This window comes from Porites lutea, chromosome 1 (assembly GCF_958299795.1).
Source record: "Porites lutea chromosome 1, jaPorLute2.1, whole genome shotgun sequence".
In the NCBI taxonomy this organism is placed as follows: domain Eukaryota; kingdom Metazoa; phylum Cnidaria; class Anthozoa; order Scleractinia; family Poritidae; genus Porites; species Porites lutea.
In genome coordinates this window covers 7,019,489-7,046,090 of record NC_133201.1, presented here as the reverse complement: position 1 = coordinate 7,046,090, position 26,602 = coordinate 7,019,489, and the positions used below count along the sequence as shown (strand labels likewise).

The following is a 26,602-nucleotide window of genomic DNA, read 5'->3' as shown; positions in this document are numbered from 1 at the left end:
TCTGGAAGAGGTTGCTGTGATTCCTGCACGTTGCTTGCTCCCTCAATTGGGCCATTTTCTACTACAGGAGTGTGTCGTTCCAACTCTTCTCCTAGTAAATGAATTATTTGTATTAACCAACTACACAATTCATACAAGCTATGGGGCTAGTGGATTCTATTTTTTATCTTGCCTGAGGGATAATAGAGTTGTGATTCTTGGGCTAACAGATGCAAGCTACAGTCTTCCCGAAGGACAAGCACAAAACTGACCTCCTTTTCTTCGCACCCTAGTACAGCATGCTTGTATAACTGTACAAGAATTACTATTATAAAGCTGTATCTGTGGAAGTGTTCTCAAAACCTGATTTCAAATAGAAAATACACAATATTTCTACTTTTGAAACTTCAGATAATACAACAACCTTGACAATCATTTTCTAAGTGCTGATATTTCATAAATCAGTCATCAAATATAATGGGAGTGACCCAACCAATGAACTCATTATTATAATCCAAAAAATAATTATCTCTATGAGAATTCAATGTATTTTAACTTTGTTCTAGTCAAAGTAATACAACCCTAAGGTAAGTTTTCCCATAATAATAATGCACGATCAAATACAAACAGAACAAAAATCCTACAATCCAGTCATGGAGAATTAAGTACAGACATGATGACTTGTCATGTTTACCACAACAACAACACTTGAATTACACGACAACAGGTCTAATCAATGAAATATACAGTGTTTTTGTTACAAATAAATATGATGAATTCTGGGACTCATCTTGTGAGAAATCATGAGTCCCAGTCCAGAACCAATGAGTCCCAGTTAAAAAAAATGAGTCCAAAATGGAAAATGTTTGGGCCTTTATGTACCAGCCGCAGACAGTTAATCTGAAGACACACTCCAAAACTCTGTATTATAGTGTACTGAAATTAAAATATAGTTCTTCTATTTTAAAGCAGAAGTCAACAAAGGCTAAAACAAATATGCATCACTAAACAACAACCATAACTGCCACAGAAATTACACGTACGAGATATTTCTACAAATACACACGTTCAGATCGATATATCCATGAATTATTTTATGTCTTTGGCGATTTTTATGTGTCAGGAACATAGATAGAATGCAGAGGTAACAAAATCACTGATTATATAACTGCTCTTTTGAGTCCATGTAAAAATTATATATATGAAAGTTTTAACATTCTTATTTGTTACACACACACACCCACCCACACCTTTATTAATTTCAAAATCTTGGTTACAAAAATGAAAACAAAACAACCCACAATGAATAAATAAATAAAAATAATCAGGTAAATTCATAAAATAAAATATTGAGAAAAAAAGTGTTACAAGAAAAAGGAAAGATTACTTAGGTAAGACAACAGAGCATAATTAATTACACCAAAAAGGGGGAAGTTTTAAAAGTATACATGCTTCCCACCAGCAAATTGTGGCACTTAATTAGTTCTGATAAATTTCTATTGTTTATTAGCCCAATCACAGTTTTTCATTCTCTGATAAATTTGCATTATGTTTCCTTGTTTTTGCATTGTGTTTACTAAAAAGTACACTGCTCTAAGCCAATCAAATTCACAGAGAAATTTTTTCATGTATATTATTAACTTTCATAATAAAATACCATCTACCATAAACAACTACCGGTATATCAGTACCTGCTGAATGACTTTGCTCTTATTCACCTGGCAGAGAGCTTTCCATGCTACATTCAAGTTGGAGGACTTCACTTTCATGTTCTTCTATGGCTAAGAAGATAAGATATAATCTTAATAAGTTGGGCAAGCAGATTGTGACACCTGAGGCTGATTGGTTCTTATATATTTCTATTGTTGAGTGTTATCCAGAAGTTTTAGAGTAGCCAGCTCCCAAAGCAAAGAAACTGGTGCCTGACACCAAGCACTGATAAAGCGAGAGTACTGTATCTAAGGGAGGGGTTTGGGGGCATTAAGCCCAGAGATCTGAGAAGTTTTGCTCGTGATTTACAAGCTTTTCCAGAGTTCTCCCAAGAACCAAGTGAGTTATCATGCTGGTAAATCCATAGAAAATGTGGTCTTTTACTTTTATAAAATAACTTTAAAGCATGTTTCAGTTTACTATGAGATTACCAGCACAATAAACTATTGGTTTTTAACCAATCAGAATGCATGTACTATCTTAGTTATTTTATAATTAAAAATATTATCTGGCAATGTCTCATCAAAAATCATTCAGTAAATATATCGATAATACCATTAGCAAAAGGCAAATTGTCATACACCAAAGAGCTTTTTGTACGACAAGTTATTGTTTTGTTTCTTTTAGGACCTTCTGAAAAATTCAAGATAAAAGGTACAGACAGTTTTTTTTACTGTTTTGAGTCATAAGAGTAGCCAGCGAAACCACCAGTCGCCTGCGCTTCTGGAGAACACTGATTGTTCACAGGTTTTCATTCTCTGAGAAATTTGCACTTTATTTCCTTATTTTTGCATTATGTTTCCTTGTTTTTTTACTGTGTTTACTAAAAACTGCACTGCTCTAAGCCAATCTCATTCAAGAAATTTTTCCATGTATATTATTAAGTTTTATAATAAATACCATCTACCATGAACTATATCAGTACCTGCTGATTGACTTTGCTCTTGTTCACCAAGCAGAGAGCATTCCATGCTACATTCAACCTGGAGGACCTGACTTTCACGTTCCTCCATGGCTAAGAAGATAAGCAAGCAGATTGTGACACCTGAGGCTCATTGGTTCTTATATATTTCTATTGTTCAGTGTTCTCCAGAAGTTTTAGAGTAGGCAGCTCCCAATGTAAAGTAACTGGTGCCTGACACCAAGTGCTGGTAAAGCGAGAGTACCGTATCTAAGGGGGGGTTTGGGGGCATGAGGCCCAGAGATCTGAGAAGTTAAGCTGGTGGTTTACAAGCTTTTCCAGTCTTCTCCCAACATCCCAAGTAGGTTATCACACCAGCAAACCTTTAGAAAATGTGGTCTTTTACTTTTATAAAATAACCTTAAAGCATGTTTCAGTTTTCTATGATTTTACCGGAACAATAAACTATTGGTTTTAACCAATCAGACAGAATGCACGTACTATCTTAGTTATTTTATAATTAACAATTATTCCACGAGGGCACGTTGGATATGAGATGGTAAATAGCCAACGAGACGCATAGCGCCAAGTTGGCAATAATCATCTCATCCAACAAGCGCAAGTGGAATAATTATTTTATTAAAAACGCCCACAAAATCCCTTTGAATCTTGTTAGAACAAACCAGAAAGGACACGGGAGTTCCGCTATTCACATGTCACATGTCTATCAGAACTGTCAATGCGTGAACCGACTCGCCTGGACTGGATGAATGAAAAATCAAAACATTGTAAAGATGAACACTTTTAAAAACTCATCGAGATTCTAGGATTTTACACAGCGGGACAGCTAAAAAAACCTGGCAGATAATGTGAAGAAAAATAATTCTTAACAGCCATCAAAATTACTGTGAATTTGGATTTTTGGAGCAGTCACAAAAGTAAGAACAACGGAGAAAAACTATTACCTTGGTCGCCTGTTATGGCCTTGTTTGAAGCCACAAGCTGGTTTTGCTGAACAAGAAAAGAAGCTTTACTGACGCCTCGATTGCTGTAGTGAATGGCTGCATAGCCTGTATTCTGGTTGCTTGTGATTTATATTCTTCATGTCGGATAAACAAGCCACAGCTATCTATCGGCAAGTGCCTCAGCGAGTGGCTTCGCAACCATGAATAAACAACACCTGTCTTCTTTTGTAGCTGTTCAAGGCACTTTAGTTCCATGTATTTTCATGTGTTTTTCGATAAACTTTCAAACAAGCTCTTGTGGCTTTTTTGTTTGTTTGTTATTTTTCCGATGAAATTGCATGTTCTAGTATTCTAAGAAATGAATTAACTCGATTTGCTTCGGGTGCCGTTTTATCCTTCGCGGAAAAAAATGGATCTTACGAAAAATTCAAGATAAAAGTTACAGACAGTTTTTTTTTATGTTTTGACTCATAAGAGTAGCTGGCACTTTGGAAAAGAGTTCCCAGTGAAACTGCCAGTTGCCCGCGCTTCTGGAGAACACTGATTGTTTATTAGCCAATCACAGGTTTTCATTCTCTGAGAAATTTGCACTTTATTTCCTTATTTTTGCATTATGTTTCCTTGTTTTTGTACTGTGTTTACTAAAGACTGCACTGCTCTAAGCCAATCTGATTCAAGAAATTTTTCCACGTATATTATTAAGTTTTATTGGAAAATTCAATACCTGACGAGGGAATTCCACGTTAAATTGCACACGAAAACCGATGTCGGTTTTCAAGTGCAATTTAACGTGGAATTCATGAGTCAGGTAATGGATTTTCCTTGAATCACATAATCAAATAAAAATCAGAAAAAAAAAGAAAACACCGATAATATTGTTTGTTTTTATCCTGAGCGCGCGCCCCAGAAAGCCATTTCAAAGTCAAATGTCAAACCTATCATTGCGTTAGCGAATAGGAAGCAAGGTCAGTCATACACGTTTGAACCTTTGACAACTTTTTTTGTACCTTGTGCTTGTTTTTACATTTGTTTTCAAACTTTTTTACACATGAACAAGCTTCACACTAATTGTAAGGATAAATAGAGGTATTTCACTGAATTTACAAGCCGGTTATCTACAACATCCTTTTTCAAATTGGTCATTTGCTCACGAAGGAAAATAATTTACACCTTTTACCTCTTCGGTAGCAAAACTGAAAGAAATGAAGTGTCCAAGGCAAAGCACTGAAAGTTTAACGTTGCGATTGATATAAGGTAAGTACCTTGAAATGTTTTTAAAATGCTGTTCAAGTTCAGCTCTGTTTTGTACTTTTCTAAGTACCACGATTCAGGATGAATGCAAGTGGCGCACTCTTTTTCATGTTTTCAGGGACAATGTGATCTTTGAAGGTATTTATTTCTTCTTCTGTATATGTGACAATTGACCCTGGCACTTCCTCCATTGTCGCTTCTCGGTTTTGTTTGTTTGAATTTGGCTTGCCATTTTCTGGGCTGTGTTCACAGGATTTTCTTGTTTTCTCAAATGTCACTAGCGAAAGGGGTTTTTTATACCTCTCCAGGAATTGGTAGTTTAGTTCAAAACAAGGAAGAACCTCCGGATCACTTTAAAAAATGCTTTTGTTTGTTTTTAACTATTTATTTATTTAGTCACTCACAAAACCTTATACAACATAAACAAAAGGTGTTAATTAAATTATAAAATTAATGTGACAAGGAAGTCTAACGAAGCTTGAAGCTTATATTAATAGGCTTCCTTTAACTACCTAGAGAACTAAATTCATGGCTGAGTACAGAGTGAGCAAGATCAGAAAATTAAGCGACAGATCGGCTATCAGTGAGATAATTCTTTAAATTTTTTTAACAACAAATGTAGAAGGAGAGCTAATTAGTGAAACAGGCAACGAATTCCAGATTTTAGGTCCTCGGTAAAGGATGCTGAATTGCTTTATATTTGATCTACAAAAATGAGGTCTATACTGAGAGGCCAGTTGAATCTTGGTATTGATGGTTTTGATTACTACTTAAGAACAAGTCACGAAAGCTACTAGGCAAAAGATTATGGTGATAAGAATACATAAAAGTAGTGACAGAAAATGAATTAATACTAAATATGTCAAGGACTTTAAGCTGGCTAAACAAAGGGGCGGTATTTGCTAGATAGTGAGCTTTTGTTATGAGCCGCACTAGACGCTTTTGCAAAAGGTAAATACAGTTTAGGTTGGAACAGGAGGTGGAGGACCAGGCGACATTACAGTATGTTAAGAAAGGATATACCAAAGGTGACAATGATTTTGAAAACATTTTAAAATGACATTGTAGAAAACCTTTTTTGCAGTTGATGTGTTACAATTTGACGATACTTGTTACGTAGATGCCAAAAAACATCCCTTTGCCTCATTTTCAACTCGCAATTCCACACTGAATACCTCTCTTCGTTAACCAATCAGAATGCGGGATTTTACTCAATTATGCAATTCTATAATAAATACCATCTACCATGAACTATATCAGTACCTGCTGAGTGACTTTGCTCTTGTTCACCAAGCAGAGAGCATTCCATGCTACATTCAACCTGGAGGACCTGACTTTCATGTTCTTCCATGGCTAAGAAGATAAGATAAAATCTTTAGTTGGGCAAGAAGTTTCCCTCACCCCTTCATACACCTTTTGTTCAAAGAAAACATGTCAGAACAATACTGAGCCAAAAGTTGTGATTTCTGGTTGAACTCTTATGGGGAATTGTTTTTAAGAATAAACGAGCTGAGCTTGACAATATTCCTGGAAATATTGTTTACTACACTGTACCCTCCAATGAATGAACAACTTGATAACCACACTCAAAACTGGTTTATAATATTTCCCCATCTCTCAACACAAGGAGTTTTTGAGCATTTATGATCACATAATTTTTGTCTTAATTTGGCTATTACTGCAAAGTACAATGTCTTCAATACAGTAAAAACCTAGCTGTGACTAAGAACCTGGTTTTTAGGAACCTGTTAGGCTAAACTTGCCAGTTATAATTAGGCCCCCTCTATACAAGAACCTGTTTAGCCCAATATTTGACACACATCTTTATTTTCTCAGATCTATAAAAAAAATTCTATACACCTGGAAAATATTCAGGTGAACCTCTTTGGGAGACATAAGCCGCAATGTTTTTTTTCCTTCAGAAAATAAGAACCTTTTCATTTTAGAAAAATAGACAAATTTTTTGCCAATAACTATTTTTGTAAGAACGTACCTGTTAATGCAATGGGAAAATCCAGGTTCTTACCCACGAGTTTTTACTGTCTTTTGACCGGTCCGAGCTAAAATTTGTTTGGCAGGTAATAATTTATTTTGACCGGTTAGTAACTAGACATGACCGAGCTAAAATTTGTTTGGCAGGTAATAATTTATTTTGACCGGTTAGTAACCAGACATGACCGAGCTTAAATTTGTTTGGCCTGTCAACATTCAAAAATAATTTCTAACCCTGGCTGCCCTCCTTATTTACATAGATCTCCATATATATTCTTAAACACTCGAAGATAGGTATCTACAAAATGGAAAAGCCTAGATTTATAGTAAAATAATAAAAGTTATTTCAATTACAAGGGGGAGAATAGATCCTTCAAATTCTGTTTACCCTGAATAAAACAAATAGAGGTAAGCTCGAACAATCTGCACCAAAACGCTCTTTCAACAGACATTGAAAATCTTCAAATTCAAGGTGCTCTCTGCTCTCTTTTCAGAAAACATAAAAACGCTTTCACAGACCGTATAATTTACAATCCTCTAACACTGAACCATTTTAACTTGTCACAGAGGCCAGAGTGGCCTAAAATTTACATAAGGAGTTATCATTTATTCAGCGATGCATCGGACACATGGCAATGGTTATAATTTTCGATAAAATTTCATTAATACAAGTTAAGATTACCTTATTTTCCGCGCCAGAAACAACGAAAATACACCGAGGAGCACGAATTATAAGGTTACTCTATAATTTTATCTTGGACGCGACTGTCTGTGAAATTTCAATCATATCGTTTCTCTTCAACGAACTTGGAGGACACAGGTCAACTTCAATGGATGATAAAAGGTATCAACTCTAGACTGCGTGACAACAAATGACGTGTGGTGATTGGTCCAAAAAAACTGATACAAATACAAAGAGGTTATTGATTAACAAACAAAACAAAAGCTACCTCTGTTTTCGTAAAATCCCCGATTCATATAACAGAAAGCTAACCTCGGCAAAAATTCGCTCACCTTCTCCTCCTTCTCGTTCGTTTTCGTTTAGACGACGCCTGTTTTCCCTCGCTGTCTCTCGCTCCCTTCGTCGCCGCTCGTCGCTTATTAGGCGTCTATTTTCTCTTGCTCTCTCTCGTTCATTCTCCAGTTGCTCTTCAGTGAAATTTTGTCGCCTTTCCCTTTCTCTTTCTTGCGCTTTTCCCCGTTGTTCGTCAGTAAAATTTTACCTCCTTTCTCTGTTTCTCTCTTGCTCTCTCTCGCGTTGCTCCTCAGTAAAATGTTTCCTCCTTTCTCTGTCCCTTTCCTGTTCTCTCTCCCGTTGCTCATCAGTAAAATTGCGCCTCCTTTCTCTATCCCTTTCTTGTTCTCTCTCCCGTTGCTCATCAGTAAAATTGCGCCTCCTTTCTCTATCCCTTTCCTTCTCTTTCTCCCGTTGCTTGTCAGTAAAATTGCGCCTCCTTTCTCTGTTTCTTTCTTGCTCCCTCTCCCGTTGCTCGTCAGAGCAGTTTCGCCTCCTTTCTCTAGCTCTTTGTTGCTCTCTCTCTCGTTGAGCTTGGCTTGCTTGCCGCCTACTTTCTCGTTTTCTCTGCATCTCTTTATCTCTATACTCCAAACTAGAGGGCATAATAAATAAATAATGTAGAAAATACGGATGTATAAAAAATGTCAACCGACACGAAAAATTTCTTTTTGTTCTGAGTTGACTTTCCTGAACTTCTAAGCTGTTTATGCTTCACAAAACGCGGGTTGCCATTCGTTTTCGCGCCAAAAAACCCTCACCACAGACTACCCGAAATTTTGCGTTGGTATGCCTGTGGTGCGGACGGACGGTCGGGCGGGCGGGCGGTCGGTGTACGGTCACGTGATTACCAAATTTTCTCGGATGGGTAGTTTACCACATTTTGTTACCCATGGTGCTCCGCTGCGCGCTTCGCGCACGAGAGCTCCGCTACAAACCTTTCCTTATTATTATGGAGAGCGTTCAAATCAGTGCCAGCGAAACACCGATTTTCAGGTAACTTTCTAGATTAAATCTTACCACTGTTTTGCTTGCCAGACCAGTCGAACCAGGATTAACAAACGTCAGGCCAATCGAATAAGATTTTACACCTTTTTCCGAGAAAGAGTCTACAAAAAGGGATAGAAAAGATGTATCACAACAGAGTCAATATAACAGAATTCAAGGAGTTAAATCGATTTTTTTTGTTCTCTTATTTTCTTCGAACAGTTGACGTTTTCCGGGAATTCGGCCGGATGAAAACCCGGAACTGACTAATATAAACAAATTGTTCACTTTCATCTAGTTGTCATGGTGACCATCAGCTGATTGGTAAGTATGTGCTGGACTGGAATGGCGAAACATGGACTGGATTAATAGCGGAGCTCTCGTGCGCTAGGCGCGCGCAGCTGGGCACCATGGGTAAGAAAATGATCAGAAGCAATCTACCCATCCGAGAAAATTTGTTAATCACGTGATCGTACGACCTCGCGCCCGCCCGTCCGTCCACACCACAGGCCTACCAATGTAAAATAACTCAATCAACAGGTATAGCAACCCAAATGCAACTCGAGGTTATTTTAAAGAGTCAATAAAGACGAAAACGAAAAGTGGAAATTGTTTCTGTATCCGTATTGTCCAAAGCATTAAGCTTTGATTAATTGTCATGTCCACAAATTTGGAATATAGAGCAAGAGAAAGACAGAAAAAAAGAGAAAGTAGGCAGAAGGTAAGTTTTTGCAAGAACTGCTGCAAGTGAGGGATATCTTAGCACTGTAATACTCCTTGTATACCTTGCTGGGGTCTCCAGAGTTCCCACGCGCTAACACTGATGTATTTAATAGCACACATTTTTTACCCACACCTGCAAATCAATGTGCAATACCATTTCTGACAAGTCTTGGCTCAGTTAGACGTTTTGAGAAGAGGTAGTCTTAAGCCAGTCCCGGGAAGCTATTAAATTACCGGTAGTCTATAAGTGCGAACGGGTAAACAAATCAACTACTGTAGTTCTTCATCTTGTTTATTATTATTATTATTATTATTATTATTTATTCTCAACAACACTTTATTTCATATTTACATACAGAGGAAAAATTACAAAAATTGTAGAAAACTAGATTTAAAGGGAGCAAAAATGCAGTTTACAAAAGTTATTGAAAATTACAATTTAAATTATCTTTACCCTCGTACATGAAAAATCAGTAACTCTTTTATTCATTTGTTTCTTTTTTGACTTAACATAGTAAGGTAACTGACGAAAACTATGTTTGCCAGTATGATTAATTATTGCACATATATTATACGCAAACGTATCCACAATAGCTTTTAAAAAAAGACAAAACAAACAAACGAACAAACAGACAGACAACTTAAAAAGGACAGTTAAAGTATAAAATCTTTTAATCTACTGAGCGTCGCCTACGGTTCACTTCCACAGAATAGACCTTGTCACGGTTTTCGACGCCATCTTGACGAGTAGGCAAGCGCGTGAGAAATTACAATGATTGTATGAGAATCTAATGTCGAATAATTTCCTTAGAACGGCTGTTCTGAAAAAAATATGATTTGTCAACTAAAACTTCACTCCTAAGGATTCTCCTGAAAAAATTTGAGAGTGTTACATGCACTAGAAGACCCAGAACCACTTTTTAAAATTTTCTATACATTTCTCTGTAAGAGAGTCGCGGTAAAATTACAGACAAATATATAGAAAATCTAAAGAAAGCCTCTGGAGAAATTTAAGCACAGGTACGCCCCCAAATTTTTTTAGGACAATCCTTTGCTTTGTAGCTTTGGTTTACAATTGATATTTTGTTCAGAACAGCCGTTTTACGGAAATTATTCGACATTAGATTCTCATACAAACACTGTAATTTCTCACGCATTTGCCTACTCGTCAAGATGGCGTCGAAAACCGTGATAAGGTCTATAGTACATTCGTTTAAATAGGGGAGGTTTTTAATCGCGACCATTTCTTTTTAAAAGTGTCTAAAGAATTATGGTCTTTTGCAATTTGCCTTTCTATTTCCACAGTACGTTGAATTATTTGTGTGTACATTTGGACATTTGGGCGCATATCTCTTTGCTTACAGATGTAGATATAATGCCTGGCAATAAGTAGTAAATTTTGCAGTAGTAAATCTTTTGCATCGTTAATTAAGCCAAATAAGATAGCTCCTGAGAGATTGAATTTTTCTACTTCGGAGGTGTTTTGCATTATCCATTGATAGCAGTCTTTCCAAAAGGCGTTAGAATATTTAGAGGTCTATTTACAGCTCCAAAATAACTGAACCAGATTTTCCGTTGCTTCACAGAAGGTGCAGGAGTCAGACTGTTTAATTCCTATTTTGTATAGAAAATCATTGGATGTGATTCGACTAGTATGTAGAAGTTTAAACTGAAACTCTCTCAGTTTTGTTTCTTCATAGTACACCAAAATGGTAATGAATATGTGCTTTCCCAATTAGCCGCCTCGTTTCCTATTGAGTCCTCAGTCAACCATTTTAACGCCTAAGGAAATATAAGACCACTGTATTTATCACTCTGTAGAGGTTACCGGTTTATTTCGAAAGACACCCAGTTCAAACGTCGAATTTCACACTTGCATGTGCCGAACTTAATTCCTATTTTAGTCGACTAAAATAGTTAAATACGGCATTTGATTCAAACGTCGAACTCTGTCGAATTTAACTTTGTTCGCCGTCGCAGATACGGCAAACGTCGCATTTAATTTAAACAGTCGAATTTAATTCACAAGCATTCAACTCTCGCGTTAAGTTCGGCACATGTGAAATTCGACGTTTGAACCGGGCCTTAGCAACTACAGCTCGTGAAAATGCCGCGTCTAGTGGAAAGGACCCGCAAAAGAAACAGTTCGGATATTTATAGCTTTATTCATTTCATTGTTCTACGCCATGTTCAAGTCCCCAGCACATTCACCATCCATGCCAAAAATCCATTCCTTTCTTATATCTTTTTACAGGATCACTTGCGGTCGAGAATGGTGATCAAGCTGGATCACTTGTGCTCGAGGATCATTTGCGGGTCTGGGGGTCATTTGAGGTACTGTACAACCCTCTTAACAACTCTAAACCAACTCCAAAAAATTTGGGGGTGGGGGGGGGGTTAATTTTCAATTGCTTAAATTGCAATTACCACTGCGACCATCATATCTTCATTTAAATTTGCATTTCAGCAGTTCTCACCATCTATAAACCAACTAATGTTGTGAAGAACTTTGAAGGTTGTTTGTTAGATGTCTTATCTTTAAAGTTTGTTTTGTTTTTCATTGTGTGGGTCAAGTCTTTAGTCAGGATTTTTTCCACATACGTGTTTTTCCTGTTTTGATTCTACTTGCCAATTTACTTTCCGTTTTGAACATTCTTATCTTGTCCTTGTCAGGTATAAGATTTACACAGCTACAGTTAGTAAGCGTGTTTGCGAGGTTAGATCTGACGTTGAGTTAAAGAGTCCTAGAGTTGAAGTTTCAGTTTGGCATTTGTTAACCAGCGTTTCTGGGTTTTCATTGGTTTTCAGTTTCTTGTCGATCGCAGCCGTGTAGGTCAGTTTAAATGATTCCAAAACATTATCCGCACCAGGATTGCCTTGTTTTTATTCTCACGGTCGGCTAACCCAAAAATGTCCAGCTACTTTAACTGTTTCGTACCTCGGTTTTGGGTACTACTCGGGTTGAAGACACACCAGGAAAATAATGTCAACGGGATCTACCAGTTGTTTTTGAACTACTTTAATGTCACAATTTCCAATCTCGCGACAACTAGCTAGATGTGTATATGCGTAGTCAACTGAAAATAAAGGCATACATTGCATTGCTTACTTGTGAATCGACTATAAAAGCTTGATAAATCGAATCTAACTGAAAATGAAATCAGCAAACTTTCTTCAACAAATGTGAACATACTTACAATTCTGTAAGGCGTTATCCCGTGATGACACGGCTATTTTCCTATCTTATTTGAAGAAAAGGTATAAGACACTGTTTTCAATAACAGGATTCTTTCTCACAGACCCTTCAATTTCTCTAATCACGCTAGTCCCACGAGCGAGCTGAAAACTGATTGGCTAAATTCTAAGAAAGAATAATAATCTTGCGTGTCCGGTTTTATCGCTAATAAAAACAATCAAAAAAAATACCGTGACTCAAAACTAATTACAGCTGTCAACGGAGTGCAAAACATTAACAGCTGCTATTCGGCCCGTGTTATTTGGTGAGGAGATAATTAAGAATTTATTCGTAGTTGCAAGGAGTCTAGCTAGTATATGATAAGTGAGTAGTACGAGTAAACTGTTAAAAAAGGAAGAAGTGAAGATTAAATGTAAAAGAAGAATGATTCTGACTACCTTCGATCCGCTGAGCGAGCGAGTTGCTCGAACAACGTACCCCGAACACTAAAGTGATCTTACATGTACACTCACTTTTCGTTGGCTAAAACTTGTTGGTTTATCTAATGCATCTGAAGTGACTCAAATGGATGTTAAAATACTGATTTGGGAAAGTAAAGTAATGTAGCTTTTTACAGTTTCCTATTGGTTGGTGGTGCTCAAACATGATTGGTCGTAGCACTTCTTAATACTTTAGTAAATTTTGTCAAACTGTGCTACTACTCTGATGGAATGTATGTAACTCACCTCAAATCTTACCATTACTTTGTGTATGTAATTAACAGTTGAACTTGAATTCGAGAAAGCATGAATGCAATTTATGCTATGACATGAAAATCACGTAGACAGGAAAAAGTATAATCACTTCACGCTATTCACTGGTATGAGGTCAAGAGCATGCGTGATCGAGGTCAAGATGGCTGGATATTGATATTGGACGTATCAAGAAAAGCGACCTTAATTACCTACACTTTCGCAATGTTTTTGTGTTAGCAATTCTTCGTGTCAACGTATTAAAGCTGCCGCCATTTTCTCCAACTCCACACTGCCAAAACAACTGACCCTCCGTCTTATTCGCACCGCCTACCTGCGTGGCGTCAGTCGCTCACAATTAGTTTTTATCTCTCAATGACGTCGGTCGCTAAGGGGATAAAATTGACGCTAATTAGGGAATAATAGCAAACCTCTTTTAAGCGTCAACGGTCGGCGTTAATTACATGAAGAATAAGCAAAATTCCTTTAATCCAGCCAGACAACTGGAGAGGAATATTTGAAATAGATATTGTTTTTTTTTAACTTTTCTCATTTGTCTGAAATTTGGCACAGATTCTCATCGTTTTTGTCTCAAATAGGCTGGGGTAAGGTTCCGGTACCTACTAAGGTCTGAAAAAATGAGGTGCGAAATTTCCCGAGAAATGCCCTATACCTTCAAAAATGATATCAACGAGGAAGGCTTGTTGGGACAAGTGACCAGGCGGGCACAAATCCAATATTGCTAATCCTAAACTTCGTTAGCCTGTGCCAGGCTCTCAGATAGTATAGTGGGGATGTATTAAAACGAGCAGAGCGAAAAATGAGACACGTGCGACCAGCCCCAACGCGTTTTTCGCATTTCTTTATACTGAACGACTTTTCACCACTATCTCGGAGCCTGGAACAGGCTAAAACTTCGTTCAAGTTGGTAACACCAATAACAAATGAAAAAGGCTGGCAAAAGTTGTCACTCGAATGATCACACCGGCATTTCCGAGAACCAAGAACTGATCGTGAAATTAATGCTTTCAACAAAGCCATCAGACCAAATTACACTCCACTCAGTTCAATTTCCATTATTTATGCTCACATCTAAAAGTTTAAGAGGGTATCATGGATAGGTCCAAAAGTTAGAATCACTATTAAGAGTGAAATAAGCAGCCTCACAGCAAAGTACTGCTCAGTAGCTTTCATTAGTATTATAACACCATAGGACTTCACCCACGGGCTCGAAAGTTAGAACCACCTTGTACACAGTGCGGCATAATAAACATTGCCATAGGGCAGCAAGGGTATGGACCGATTTTCTGGGTTTAAACCATCTTTATTTTTTCTACATGTAATACAGACAAGTGAATTAATTGTTACTGTTCGAGTGAAGAGAAGCGACGACCGGAAATACGCCTGTGTCCGCAGGCTAGGCTGAATAAAGTTGTCGCCAAGACTGCTATAGTAGGTGCTTTAGATATACCTTTAATACCCTGCGAGCAGTGGTTTCTTCAGGCCGGACACTACGATGCGTTTCTCTTTCTTCGTACCGTAAAATGCGGCCCCGGAGAAACCAGTGCCTGTAAGGTAGAGATGTCTTAATCTTCTTATAAAAGGGCGCAAAAATATATTTCAATGAATAAAAATCTCATACGATTTTCAACATCAATTATATTTACTGTAATAAAAACTGAAATACATTTGTAAATTTAAACTTGTTAAGATACCCTGGTATTATAGTCCAAATAGTTTGAACTAAAACCTAGAGCCACAAAGTGATAATTAAGCGAGATAATCATTCAATTTAGTATGGCTTTTGCCTACCTTCAACCAATAAAACCAAAGTTGAAAAAACGCAACGTACCAAAAACAATAAAGAGCGTAAGTGTTTCCACGAAACATTAACTTAACGATTCCTTCTTTATCTATTTTTATTTATTTGTTTGTTTCCTGAGCTATGCTCCTTGCTTAAATTGATAAAGTCATGCCTTTGCTCAAGGCGGACTGCGTTGTTTGCTTAGCTTTGAGTTGTACGTTTGCGGTAAACAGGAAAGGCGCTTAAGGTTTTCTTGAGGTCTTTGCTCTACTGTTTTGCCAATTTTCTTGGCTGCTGCAACTGATGTCCCTAGGAACTGATCCTTTTTATTTTGAGTCTACAAGCCACTGAGTAAACAACAACTCATTATAGGTTAAAGTATTGATAGGACCTGATAACGGCCTGTATTTTGAATAATGGACTTTTTAGGATAACCATGAAACTTTGTATCCACTTTGCTTTTGTAAAAGTAAATCCAACTTTTAACATGACATTGTTCTGACAACAAATAAACTGCCTTTTTCTCCTCATAATCGTACAATTCGCATCTTGGCAACTGCACTAACAGAAGTCTTTCAAAATCCAGGTTCTTCCTGAACGGTCACTGGTTCTTTGGTTCTCTATCTCTATTGTGAGTCTTGGTTAAACAAAGGATGGCGGCATACCGGACAGTTTCGTCTGAAAAACAGAAAGAAGCAAACATAAGAAAATAAATTATCTCAAACACTTCGGTCTCGGGCTTGAAATGGAAGAAGTTGCGGAGAGTTTCCTCTCTGTAAGTCCAAAAAAGAAAGTTGAAGAAACTCCGTGTTGAAATAAAGTGTCCGTCTGTCTGTCTTTGCGTCTGTTAGCTTGGCCAGCCTTTTAGATAGTAGGGACGTCAAACGAAAAATAAGACGCGCGCGATCTGGAGCCCATCTCTCCCCAGACCCCGCGCAATTTTTGCATCACTTTTCACTGCACTATCTTTTAGCCTAGAACAGACTGTCTTTCTGTCTTTTTGGAAATAGTAGAGAAAGGCTAAATCCGCACAACCCCTCCCGACCCCCGGCTCTGCCGTGCAGGGGGTGCGCAGTGGTAAAAGCACTTGTAAGCCGCTAGAGGGAGTTGAGTTTTGGTGCACGCCCTTCTATTGGTTTTGTTTTTTTTTTCTTGGCACTCTGGTTTTTCCATCTCCTCAAAAACTACATTTCCAGATTCAAATTCAATTGGAAATGGCCGCCAAAGCGGCATCATGTAGATATTCTATAAATCATTATTATTTATCATTTGTTCATCTACTTCTGTTGGACACTTACACTCCGTTCTGAATCATGGCAATGGCACACTCTTTATGGACCTTATGAGAGCATGGCAGGATCTGACAACCGCTGAACGCATCCTGTGAAGAATATACAAAGTTGATTTAATTACAACGTAAACATGCGTCGTCCCGTTTCATCTAGCTTGCTCTCAGTGAACAAAACGCATGTATATGTCAGCACACTATTCTTTGCTACTGTGCAAACTGGGTTTGTCAAAACTATCTGTTAGAAGCACATGAAGGTTTGGTACCTCAGAAAGAAAGGTTTTATTTGTAGTCGGTATTAAGCTATCAATTATAAAAATCTAAAGCTCGATGCAGTGGAACATCACTGATGTTCCACCATATCAACAACAGGATCTTTAGTCCCTAGAGGTCATTTACTTCCACCTCCCTTGTCAACTTCATAAAAGTTAAGCAACAATAAAAGTTTCACTATTCGACAGATGCATAACTGTCGCGGATGTACATGTAATCAAGTCTTCTTGGTGAAAAATAGTAAGTCTTCACCTACCTCTAAGCATATACAACACTCGTCGTGTCCAGAATCTGGCCTGCACTTATGTTTCCCTTCAAGCCGTTTGTCCAGACACACGTTGCAAACATCACAGTGAAACGATTTGTCCTTGTGGATTCTGTTCAAGACAAAAAACATAAAGGATTCTGAAAGATTGATAGATTTTCTTCAGCTTTAAGTAAATGAAACCCTTACAGAGCCATTAAATCCTTATGTTTCCAAATCGTCCTTAATTTTTCTCCTGAAGAGAAGTATTAATTTCCAATGCCATCATATCAAATTTGCACGCCCATGTCCCTATTATGCACCCTACTCAGTGAAGTCGTATCTAGACTTAGTTTTTTGAAACGTTCATCCAGAATACTGCAGTTTTAAATAACTATCAACAACACAATACCAAAGCTAGAAAGTTTATTTTAAAATGCAATCGTATCACGTCCTTCGGTTTTTCAGACCATCAACCAACGCCTCTGCAAAACTAACCGCAACCACGAAGAAAAACTGAATTTGTCTCAACCTGTCTCTTGTGTCCTCAGAATGTAGCCTGGGTTCTTTAAGAAGAGATGGCAAATTTTGTGTTCTTTCTGAATCGACGTCTAAAGGAGGGAGCTAAAGGAATGGTTTAAAAATGGTTATAACTGAATAATTATCTACTCCTTATCTGCAATAACTTACCGGCAAATACCACATTTATCGCAGTGAAATGGGTTCTTTTCCACCCCGGTAAAATGTTTGCATATGAAACAGAAATACGCTGACATTTGTTCGCCGCAGCTGCTGCAATGATGACTTCCCTCATTGATCTAAATTTTACAAAAGAAGAGAGAGAGACAGAAAATGAACAGTTAGTTTTGACAAGTCATAAAATAACTTGAAGTAGAGTATGAAACACTGTCAGTTGTACACTAAGTGATAGGCTCTCTTACAAAAGTACATATCCTCCTGATCTTTCCTTTAAAAGGTCATTCCTCTGAAACAGAATTCTGTCAAACTTTGCCGATTAGTTGTCCACTTAACCAGGCTTTTGATAATATTATGGAGACAACAACGGTGGTGGAGGGAGGAGCGTTAAATTATCGTTTAGGAGCAGCAGCACCTTAAATTCCTTACAACATCACTTTAACTATATTTACAAGTACAAGAAAATTTCTGACCATTGTTTTCGCCCCGCAATTTGTCTAACTCCTACAGAAAGAAAGTTGCCGCTCAATTTGATAAAGGAAAGAAAATGATAGGAGGGCATACTCGTTTAAGAGATAAATGAAGATTTACCTCTGGCGAACTCCAACCTTACAGCAAAAGCCGCTATTTTTCATGTGCGCGATAATCAAGGGTGTATTTATGCGCAGCAAGAATGCGCAAAGCAATTCATTGGAATAACCGTAAGAACAAAAAAGCTACTTACCTCTTCTTCGTGTCCACATATGCCACACTTGACATGCGTCGCATTATTTGCCTTCCTGTCATCAGTATCACACGCCCCCGATGTATTGTGACAGCGGTGACACGGGTAGAATATCCCACAGCAAGGAAACTTCACAAGGCAACGCCGCTGATAATGCTCGCACTGCCATCGCGGGCTCTCTTGGACAGGCGCCCGTTCTCCCCCAAACCACCTTCCATCCCTGTCTTCATTTTCTATGTTTTCTCTCCTGTCTCTTTCTTCTCTTTCCCTTATTTCTCTCTCTTGTCTTCCTCTCATTTTTCTCTCTTCCCTTTCTCTTTCTTCTCTTTCTTTCCTTTCTCTTTCTTCTCTTTCTCTCATTTCTCTTGCCTCTCTTTCTCTTTGTTTTCTTATCTCTCTTTTCTTTCGCGCTGCCTCACGCTGCGCTTTTGTTCTTTCTTCCCGTTCTCTCATAACCCTTTCAACTACTGCGCATGCCTCCGCCACCTTGCGTTCAAGTGCGGCAAGTGAGGGGTCATCCGGGAACTCCGGCGATAATGCCTCAGTACCAGTTCTCTGCTCTTCTCTTCTTGAAGCAGATAAAATGATAGGACGAACATTTTCTTGGTTTTCTGGAACGACATTGGGTATGGAAGGCTCCATGAAACGTTCTTGCAAATTTTCAGGCAACACACTGGATTGATAGCTGTATGAAGGTAAACTCTGAGATGTTACACTTGCAGAAGGCTGCAACTCCGTGACTGGTGTAGTGACGTTGGGACCTACCACGGGCGCAGGCGATTTTACTCTAGGTAACCCTAATGCAGGTGGCTCATCATTCCAGTTACTTTGTCTCCCAGTTTGATAACTGACGACGGAAGGGTGCAGTACACTTGACTGAGGCCATCGATGTCTCAAATCATTTGTTTCAGTCATTGCAGGAGGTGGTAGACTCCATACGGGCCAATCCGTAAGTGAAGTCAATTCTCTCGTTAGTTTAAAATCACTAGGCTGTGAGGCATGTTGTAGACTTTGATCTGTCGTATGTCGCGCAAGAAAATTTTGATTGATACCTGTCGCATCTAGGGATGGTATTCTGCTATTGTAAAAGTAATTTAATTCCGCCCCATTTACTCGAGGTAACCTCAGTGACGAAGTCTTCGGTTCTAGGTTTGGTGTATAATTCGTCGTGGGTACCTTTGCAGTGTACTCATTACTCGTAAGCACCGTTTTCGCTCTAGCCCCAGGTGGCTTTTTGTTACCATTGTTGTCCACCGCTGTAATCCCGATTGTCCGAGATTTGACTTGGTCACCTAAGCCAGTGTTAACTGATAGGCTAACATTTATTTCCTTGGTGGCTAATTTAATATCTTTAATACTTTTCCCTGGTGCAATGCTGTCAACAGGTAACGAGCTTGGTTTGGTCACATTGTAATCATCATCATCAGCAGCAGCATCATTTTTATCTTCATTATCAAAATTGCTATCCCTGATAAACTTTCCATGGATACTATCGTCTTTAACATCAGCTCTGTCACCACTGCTATCTTTATTACCATCACCACCCCCACCATCACTATGTTCGTCACGAGCACAGTGGTGGTGGGGGTGGTGATGGTTGTCACATCCTCTGTAGTCATTGTCACCATCTTCATCACTGTCATCGTCATTTTCAACAGTAGAACCAGCATTGGCTCCATCATTATCATCATCGTGGTCAGCATTACCATTGCCTATGTTAGCGTCATCATTGCCATCAACATCGTGCCCGTGCCTATCGCCTAGTTCATTAGCACCACCAGTTTGAAATTCAGCATCCTTACTGCTGTCGCCATTCAGGATGCAGTATCCATCTTTGTTTTCACTTCCGTTACTTTCGCCGACAGCATTATCACTGTTACCGTTGTCTTCATCAAAGGAAAAATCTGCATGTGCAACACTATCTACAAGAACTCTGCTCGTGTGACTAGAATTTTTATCTTCTTCTACTCCGTCAATATCTTCATGACCATTCTCATAGCAACCATCCCCTGTTAGACTGAAATAATTTGTATGCCGATTAACAAGAGGCGGAGATGTAGGTTTGTTGCTGTGAGATTTACTGCGGTTAATTTGTTGTCGTAAGTGGGGCTTTCTTTTGCATACTTTCGTGGACCTCGGTAAATAGTATTGTTCCGATGTGTCATGTTCATCACACATTTTGTCTTCTCTGGTTGAATTATCGGCAGCCCCTGCAAGGAAGAGAAATGAGTGAGGTTTAACAGGCAATAACGGCAATAAAACCAGCAAATATACTGAACCAGCGAATGACTTAAAACGCAGGGATATCAGTAAGGGGTATCATCAGTCTGGACACTACGTATGACCCCCGGCTACTTTCATGGGCAGCAAAAGGAAATGACGACCAAGTGAACTTGTTGTTTAAATCCCCACCTAATGATTGCATATATCCGACAACTTGAAGTCTTAGCAAAAGCCTTGACTTAAACCAAACAGCATATCATTATATATTTCGCCACCCTTGGGGAGCAATGGTGGTGCAGTGGTGAGAGCCTATTAAACAGTTTAAGATAAATATCAAACTTCAGTTTGAGCTTCATGCGGCATGAGTTCACTATAGTATAGGCAACTATTTAACCGGCTATCAGAGCAACTCTTTTTTTTTTTTTACATACATCCATTCAATAATTTAGAAGCAGAAAGTTGTGAAGAAGCCGAAAAGGCCCACAAAGTACATGCGTGTGTATAAAAAGTGTTCAACCTGGCAGGTATGTCTTACAAGTTACAACAAAGTGGGTTCTCAAGTCAGCTTCCCAGCAAATGTATCGTAGACTGATATACGACTCTCTGTCAGAATCCATAACAACTGTGCTTTGGGAGCGATGTGGGTCTATAACCACAAAGCGTAATATAGATATTCCTTGGTAAACATTCTGTTTTTATAATTATATGTCTTCGGGTGTTAAAAATTGTGCAGGCGTCAGTTTTATGTTTGTATAGTTGTTAAACAACCCTGAAGTAGATATAGGGATGAAAAACTACGGTTATCGAAAATGGAAAAAATTCCATACCATAAGTTCCATTATTTCTCCGTTGCTTAAGCACAGATGTACGCTGGAAATTTGCGATTTGTAAAGTTCTGTGCGCCTGGTCTCTCTCAAACAGAACTCGGCCATATTCAGCTTTCAGTACATGGTAGTTTTCGGAAACTGCTCTTTCACTGAAACAAACACCATTACTGATCGGTCGTTCTTCGCAACTAGTTTGTTGACCAAAAGGTTCTCTTTTGGCAACAAATTCGGCCCCCTGGTGGGATGCTTGCTCCGTTGTCCTTGGAGAATACTAAGCCCCTCCTTTCAGCTTAATGGTACTTCTCTTTTGATTATAGTCTCAGTGACTACAAAATATGAACAAAATAAATTCTATTAAAAGAACCGAATTAACAAAGTTAAAACTGAAGGATCCTCAAATTAAAAGAAAGAACGGTTGGTGTCTTATAAAGGACCTAAAACAATATATTTTCCTTGGAGATGCTTCGGCAAATGATAGAATTCATTTTCTGGTCTTGCATTTTTTCCATTGGTTACAAATATTTGTGTCTTAAGATAACTTACTTAAAAGTGGTATTGAAAACAAAAACCTAACTGAAACTTTTTTTTTGCTGATTGAATGATGAATCCACCCATTTGTAGCCCCTCGTTATACAAACAATCATCATGATTAACGTCAGCGTCGTCATCATCATCAATACTACTACCATCACCACTATCATCTTTAACATTTGATCTCTATCATTATCATCACCATCATCAACATTATCTACTTTAACTTTCACTTGGAAAATAAACAGAGCATCGTTTTACAACCTGTGGTCTGGATGAGACCTATACCTTTTGTTATTCACCAGGGTCCAGTTGTTCGAAGACCGATTAGCGCTAACCCAGGGTTAAATTTGAGTCCGGGTTTTTTTTCTTTTGCTCAAAAGCATTTTCTTGGATAGTCTTCCCTATTCTTTTTAGAGCAACCAATCATCAAATTGTAAACAAAAAGAATTAAAATGAATTTGCTAATCGAATTCAAATTGCGCACTAAACCTGGCTCAACCTTAACCAAGCTTTGAACAACATCGGCCCTGGCATTTCGTTCTTATTACTGTCTAACCCGCCGCTGATAAATGTGCCACGTAGTCCCAATTAGAGCACCGCACACATTGCTGCAACACACTAGCCCCGGGGAGTACTCCTGATTTCCAGTGACAGGGGTGATCGAAGGATTGTTTTTCTTTGCCAAAACCCGAGGTTTGAAATTTTCGATTGGATCCGATTTAAGGGATTTTTGGGGATTTATTTTTGGTCCAGTGGTTTTTTGGAAGCCCTAGGGATTTTTTGGGGTTTTGATTTTGCCCCTATTCCATCATCCCCGTCCCTTGAGATCCAAAGTGTTTCCCAAGAAAATGCCTAGACATGAATTTCAGTTTTACGAAATGTTTTGTTCGGTAGAACGAACCTTTTTGGCTGTCTTTCATATAGATGTAATGCTGCGAAAGAAGATAATGACATTGTGCAATATCATGACACCCACTTATATGAGACCCATGTGAAGCGATGGAGTTTATTCAGGTAAGTGTTGTGTCATAATTGTGTAAATCTTTTTTTTTGTTGTTTCGATATGAATACTATTTAGAAGTTTTTGTTCCTTTTTTCTCCTTTGAAACAATAACATTGTCACGTTGCAGAGCTCCTCTGCGACATCCTCTATTCAAAATTGTACCATTGCTCCACTGGAAAGTAATGTTACAAATTCTGCGTGTTAGGTTTCCATCCATTTTGAACATACGGTTTGCATTGAAGAGAAACGAGATCGGCTGCATGTATTATTTTTAAAATATCAACCTCGATCGGCTCGCACCGTCGCACGTGCTTTCCACGGGTGGGATGTCTTGTTACATTAGAATAAAATCATAATTAGGTCAGTCAACAAAACATACTTCTCTAACAGACCATCATACTTACTACAATCAAAAATTATTAGTTATCCCGCTATGCAGAATGGATGTCAAATGTCCTCACGCGCGATATTCACTTAATGACTTCCCCCCTCATAGACCTTCATAACGCACATAAGTCTTTCTGATCCAAGAAAGTTTCTAAACTCCGAGGACCACTTCGCAAAACAAACTCACAAATAGCAAACTGTACATGGCCTTTTTTTCTTCTTTGGTTTTATACTACCAAGGCACAAATAGATTGTCTAGTCCTTCAGACACGGAAAGTTAAATTTTGCATAATAGGCCACGGTATTGTAATCGGAACTCGAGCTCGATTACTGATCGAAGACCGTCAATGAAGACCGAGCATGGGTGGATTTCGAGCTCGGTATCGACAAACCGGGCAAATGCCCGGCCCCTGGCCAGCGCAAAATTTGCAAATGCCCCGTAGTAGCCGGGGGAGGTGCTGGGCGCAGCTGGAATTGACTGAAATTTAAAGCCCGGATTAAAACCGCCAGAGAGAAAGTAGCCGTTCAAGTTATAGACTTCGTAGTTTACTAGTTGTAGTTAGCTGTAGCAGATCCTTTTCATCATGCACGTTGCTCTGCCACCCAAACGCTCTGTAATACCTCCTTTGGAGTATTTTTAAATACCCTTAAAAATGTTAACTCTTAACTTTTCTTAAGCATTCCTAAAAGACGTGAGCCGGACAAAGTGTTTAAACACGGCTTTTTGTGCAGCCTCGTGCGACACACGTGGTAAGCAGATCGCTCCTAGTCTTAGTGTCCTTATAGATAGCGTTACCCAATCGATAATTGACTGGAGTTAGGACACAGGGCGAGCCATGTGAGCCATGCGAAAGAGAAATCGAAAAAAATCAAAAAAGAAGTAATACGAAAAAAATAACCGAAAGCTAACCTTAAATGAGTGTTTAACGCCAAAAAGCGCTTAACCCTAATCCTTAAAAAACGTCTTTATTCCTAAACAGCGCTTAAACCTAATCCGTAAAGCCAGTGCTTTACGGATTAACCCTTGTCAGTAAAATGAGCGCTTAACCCTAATCAGTCAGAGTCGATCAATACTCACTGAATACTGCGTGATTCTGCAAATCACCCATCAGCAAAACCTCAGAACTAAGCACGAAACATTTTTCATGTATTCACAATTTCATAAAACTCTATTTTTTCCCATAGCTCGCATAGCTCGATAATTGTCCGGACCCAATGACTGTTCTGCATGTCCATTTATCGAGCGCTTATCAAAAACTACGTAAAACTGATTTGCTACTTGCATTTCAAGTTCTTTTACAGCCGGGGCTGGGCCATGAACAATAAATACGGTTCAAATCAGTGACTAAAAACCGAAGTATTTTCGAAACAAGCAAAAACACATCTTGTGACAGTACATGTAGATCATCCTGATCTAGTTTGGCATAACTCGTATGAACGCCCAAAGTCCTAGTCTCCTTCGCAGCTGCTCGGGACTCCAGCCCAAGCGGCTGCGAAGGAGACTACCAAAGCCCGGATTACCTCACGTTACACGTCGGCTCGACTAGTGCTCATCCATATGGGAATCCCCTCAAATCAGTTTGGCGCTTTTTCCTTGGTAACTGTATCAGCAATTATCAGAAATGTCGCCAGCATTATCAGAAATACTCGTAGCCTGCGTAGCTGGCGGTATAGTGTGGGTGCGAGATTAAAGTTTTGTCGGCGGAGCCGTGTGTTCACTCGACCATATTACAACCGCTCCGCCGCCAAATCTCACTCGACTATTACACAATACCGCCAGCTACGCAGGCTAAAATACTCGTTGATGGTAAATACCATTATCCAAGTAAGGTTTCGCAAGAAACTGCTGTTGTCCTTTATCCATTAAAAACAGACGAACTTGACCGCGTGGGAGGCTATGTAATGAATTGCGAAATACTGCGCAAGGTCGAGCGTGACACGCATCTTAATTCCAGGTCACTTTCTAATTGTTTTAGGTCATCCAGAGCGTTTTTAATTAAAAGTTCTGCAAATGCGTCCACTCAAGAATTCGAACAATATGGCCCTTTAGAGGGGCGAAGTGTGAAAATGCCAACTCAAAAAATCCTAAACGGAATAGTAGCCGAGTCATGAATAGGACTGTTGTTGACAGAGATCGACGTTTGTCAATGTGAGTTGTATTGCGTCAGATGCATACGTTCTTCACTGTGTTGCACTGATCTCAATTTGCAGGTACATTTCATTTCATTGTCTGATTTTACCGATATAACGTCACTCATCCAGGTGTTTTTAACTAACATTTATATGGTCACGTTTAAAGGTCACGCGGTCGCTTCGCTTTCACGTAGAGAATCACGATATGCTAACCGAAGCACATTTCAATTAGGTTTTGATGCAACGCTGTTTTTTGGTTTCTCGTTTCTGCCGTCGTCATCGTCAAGTTGCTCAAACGCGCTAGTACCGTTACCACGCAAATCCGGATTATTGATATGACACGCTTTCGTTAAGATGAAGCTGAAAATTATCTACATCAACTTACATCGACAACGCGGACGTCAGCATAAAATTCGTGAAGGCTCAGTGGCAGTTAGGGACAGTTTAAAAGTGAAACATTAATACCTTCAAAAACAGGGTATTCGGGAATGGATCGGTGAGGCATGAAGATAATCTCCCAAAACAAATTTATGCGCTTATTAAAGCTACAGATAAACAGGGCTGTATCGGGGCGATATGAGTTCAACTAATTAGAGAAGAACAAGTTCTAGCCGTGAGAACTGAAAACGGCGCAGCTTACAATTGGGATGAGTTCTTGCACCCCTCTGTTAGTAGTCAAGAAGCGTTTACACGAGAGAAGCTCTGGTCTCCAATGAGAAAGTGTACAACATAAAATATTGCTTTCGTGTTGTTTACAACGCCTGCCACAGTGAAGAGGAATCATACCTAAAGTCCTCAGGCTTTGCGGTCAGCTGATGGTCCCCTAGCGAGGGTAGCAACTTGGTGTATGAGGACATACAATGTACCATAGACGTGCGCAGTAACCGTGTCGGGGTATGTTCAGTTAACTATGGTTTCTTGGTTTGACTTATTCGTTTTGAACATTGAAATCTTTAAATTTGTTTTGTTTTTGTTATTTACCCCTCAGTTTCCTTCATTTGCCTTTTTTGGTAGAG

At 38.9% G+C, this 26,602-nt stretch overlaps 1 protein-coding gene across 1 annotated transcript; it reads right to left on the bottom strand.

Moving 5' to 3' along the window:
- Nucleotides 1-15,089: 15,089 nt before the first annotated feature.
- LOC140943902 (uncharacterized) lies at nucleotides 15,090-26,359 on the bottom strand. The gene is made up of 7 exons (XM_073393017.1): nucleotides 26,227-26,359; nucleotides 21,530-21,855; nucleotides 18,480-20,689; nucleotides 17,750-17,877; nucleotides 17,072-17,192; nucleotides 16,553-16,635; nucleotides 15,090-15,932 (listed from the first exon to the last, which is right to left on the bottom strand). The coding sequence occupies exons 3-7, from the start codon at nucleotides 20,655-20,657 to the stop codon at nucleotides 15,881-15,883; spliced, it is 2,562 nt and encodes an 853-aa protein (XP_073249118.1). The 5' UTR covers nucleotides 20,658-20,689; nucleotides 21,530-21,855; nucleotides 26,227-26,359; the 3' UTR covers nucleotides 15,090-15,880.
- Nucleotides 26,360-26,602: the final 243 nt, after the last annotated feature.

What these genes read in the sequence shown, in the direction of transcription:
- LOC140943902 (XM_073393017.1), bottom strand. Translation starts at nt 20,657, where the DNA reads ATGTGTGATGAACATGACACATCGGAACAATACTATTTACCGAGGTCC. An exon ending in TATGTGGACACGAAGAAGAG is followed by an intron (nt 17,878 to 18,479) that starts GTAAGTAGCTTT and finishes TGTAAAATTTAG; the next exon opens with ATCAATGAGGGAAGTCATCA. An exon ending in AGTGTTGTATATGCTTAGAG is followed by an intron (nt 16,636 to 17,071) that starts GTAGGTGAAGAC and finishes TATTCTTCACAG; the next exon opens with GATGCGTTCAGCGGTTGTCA.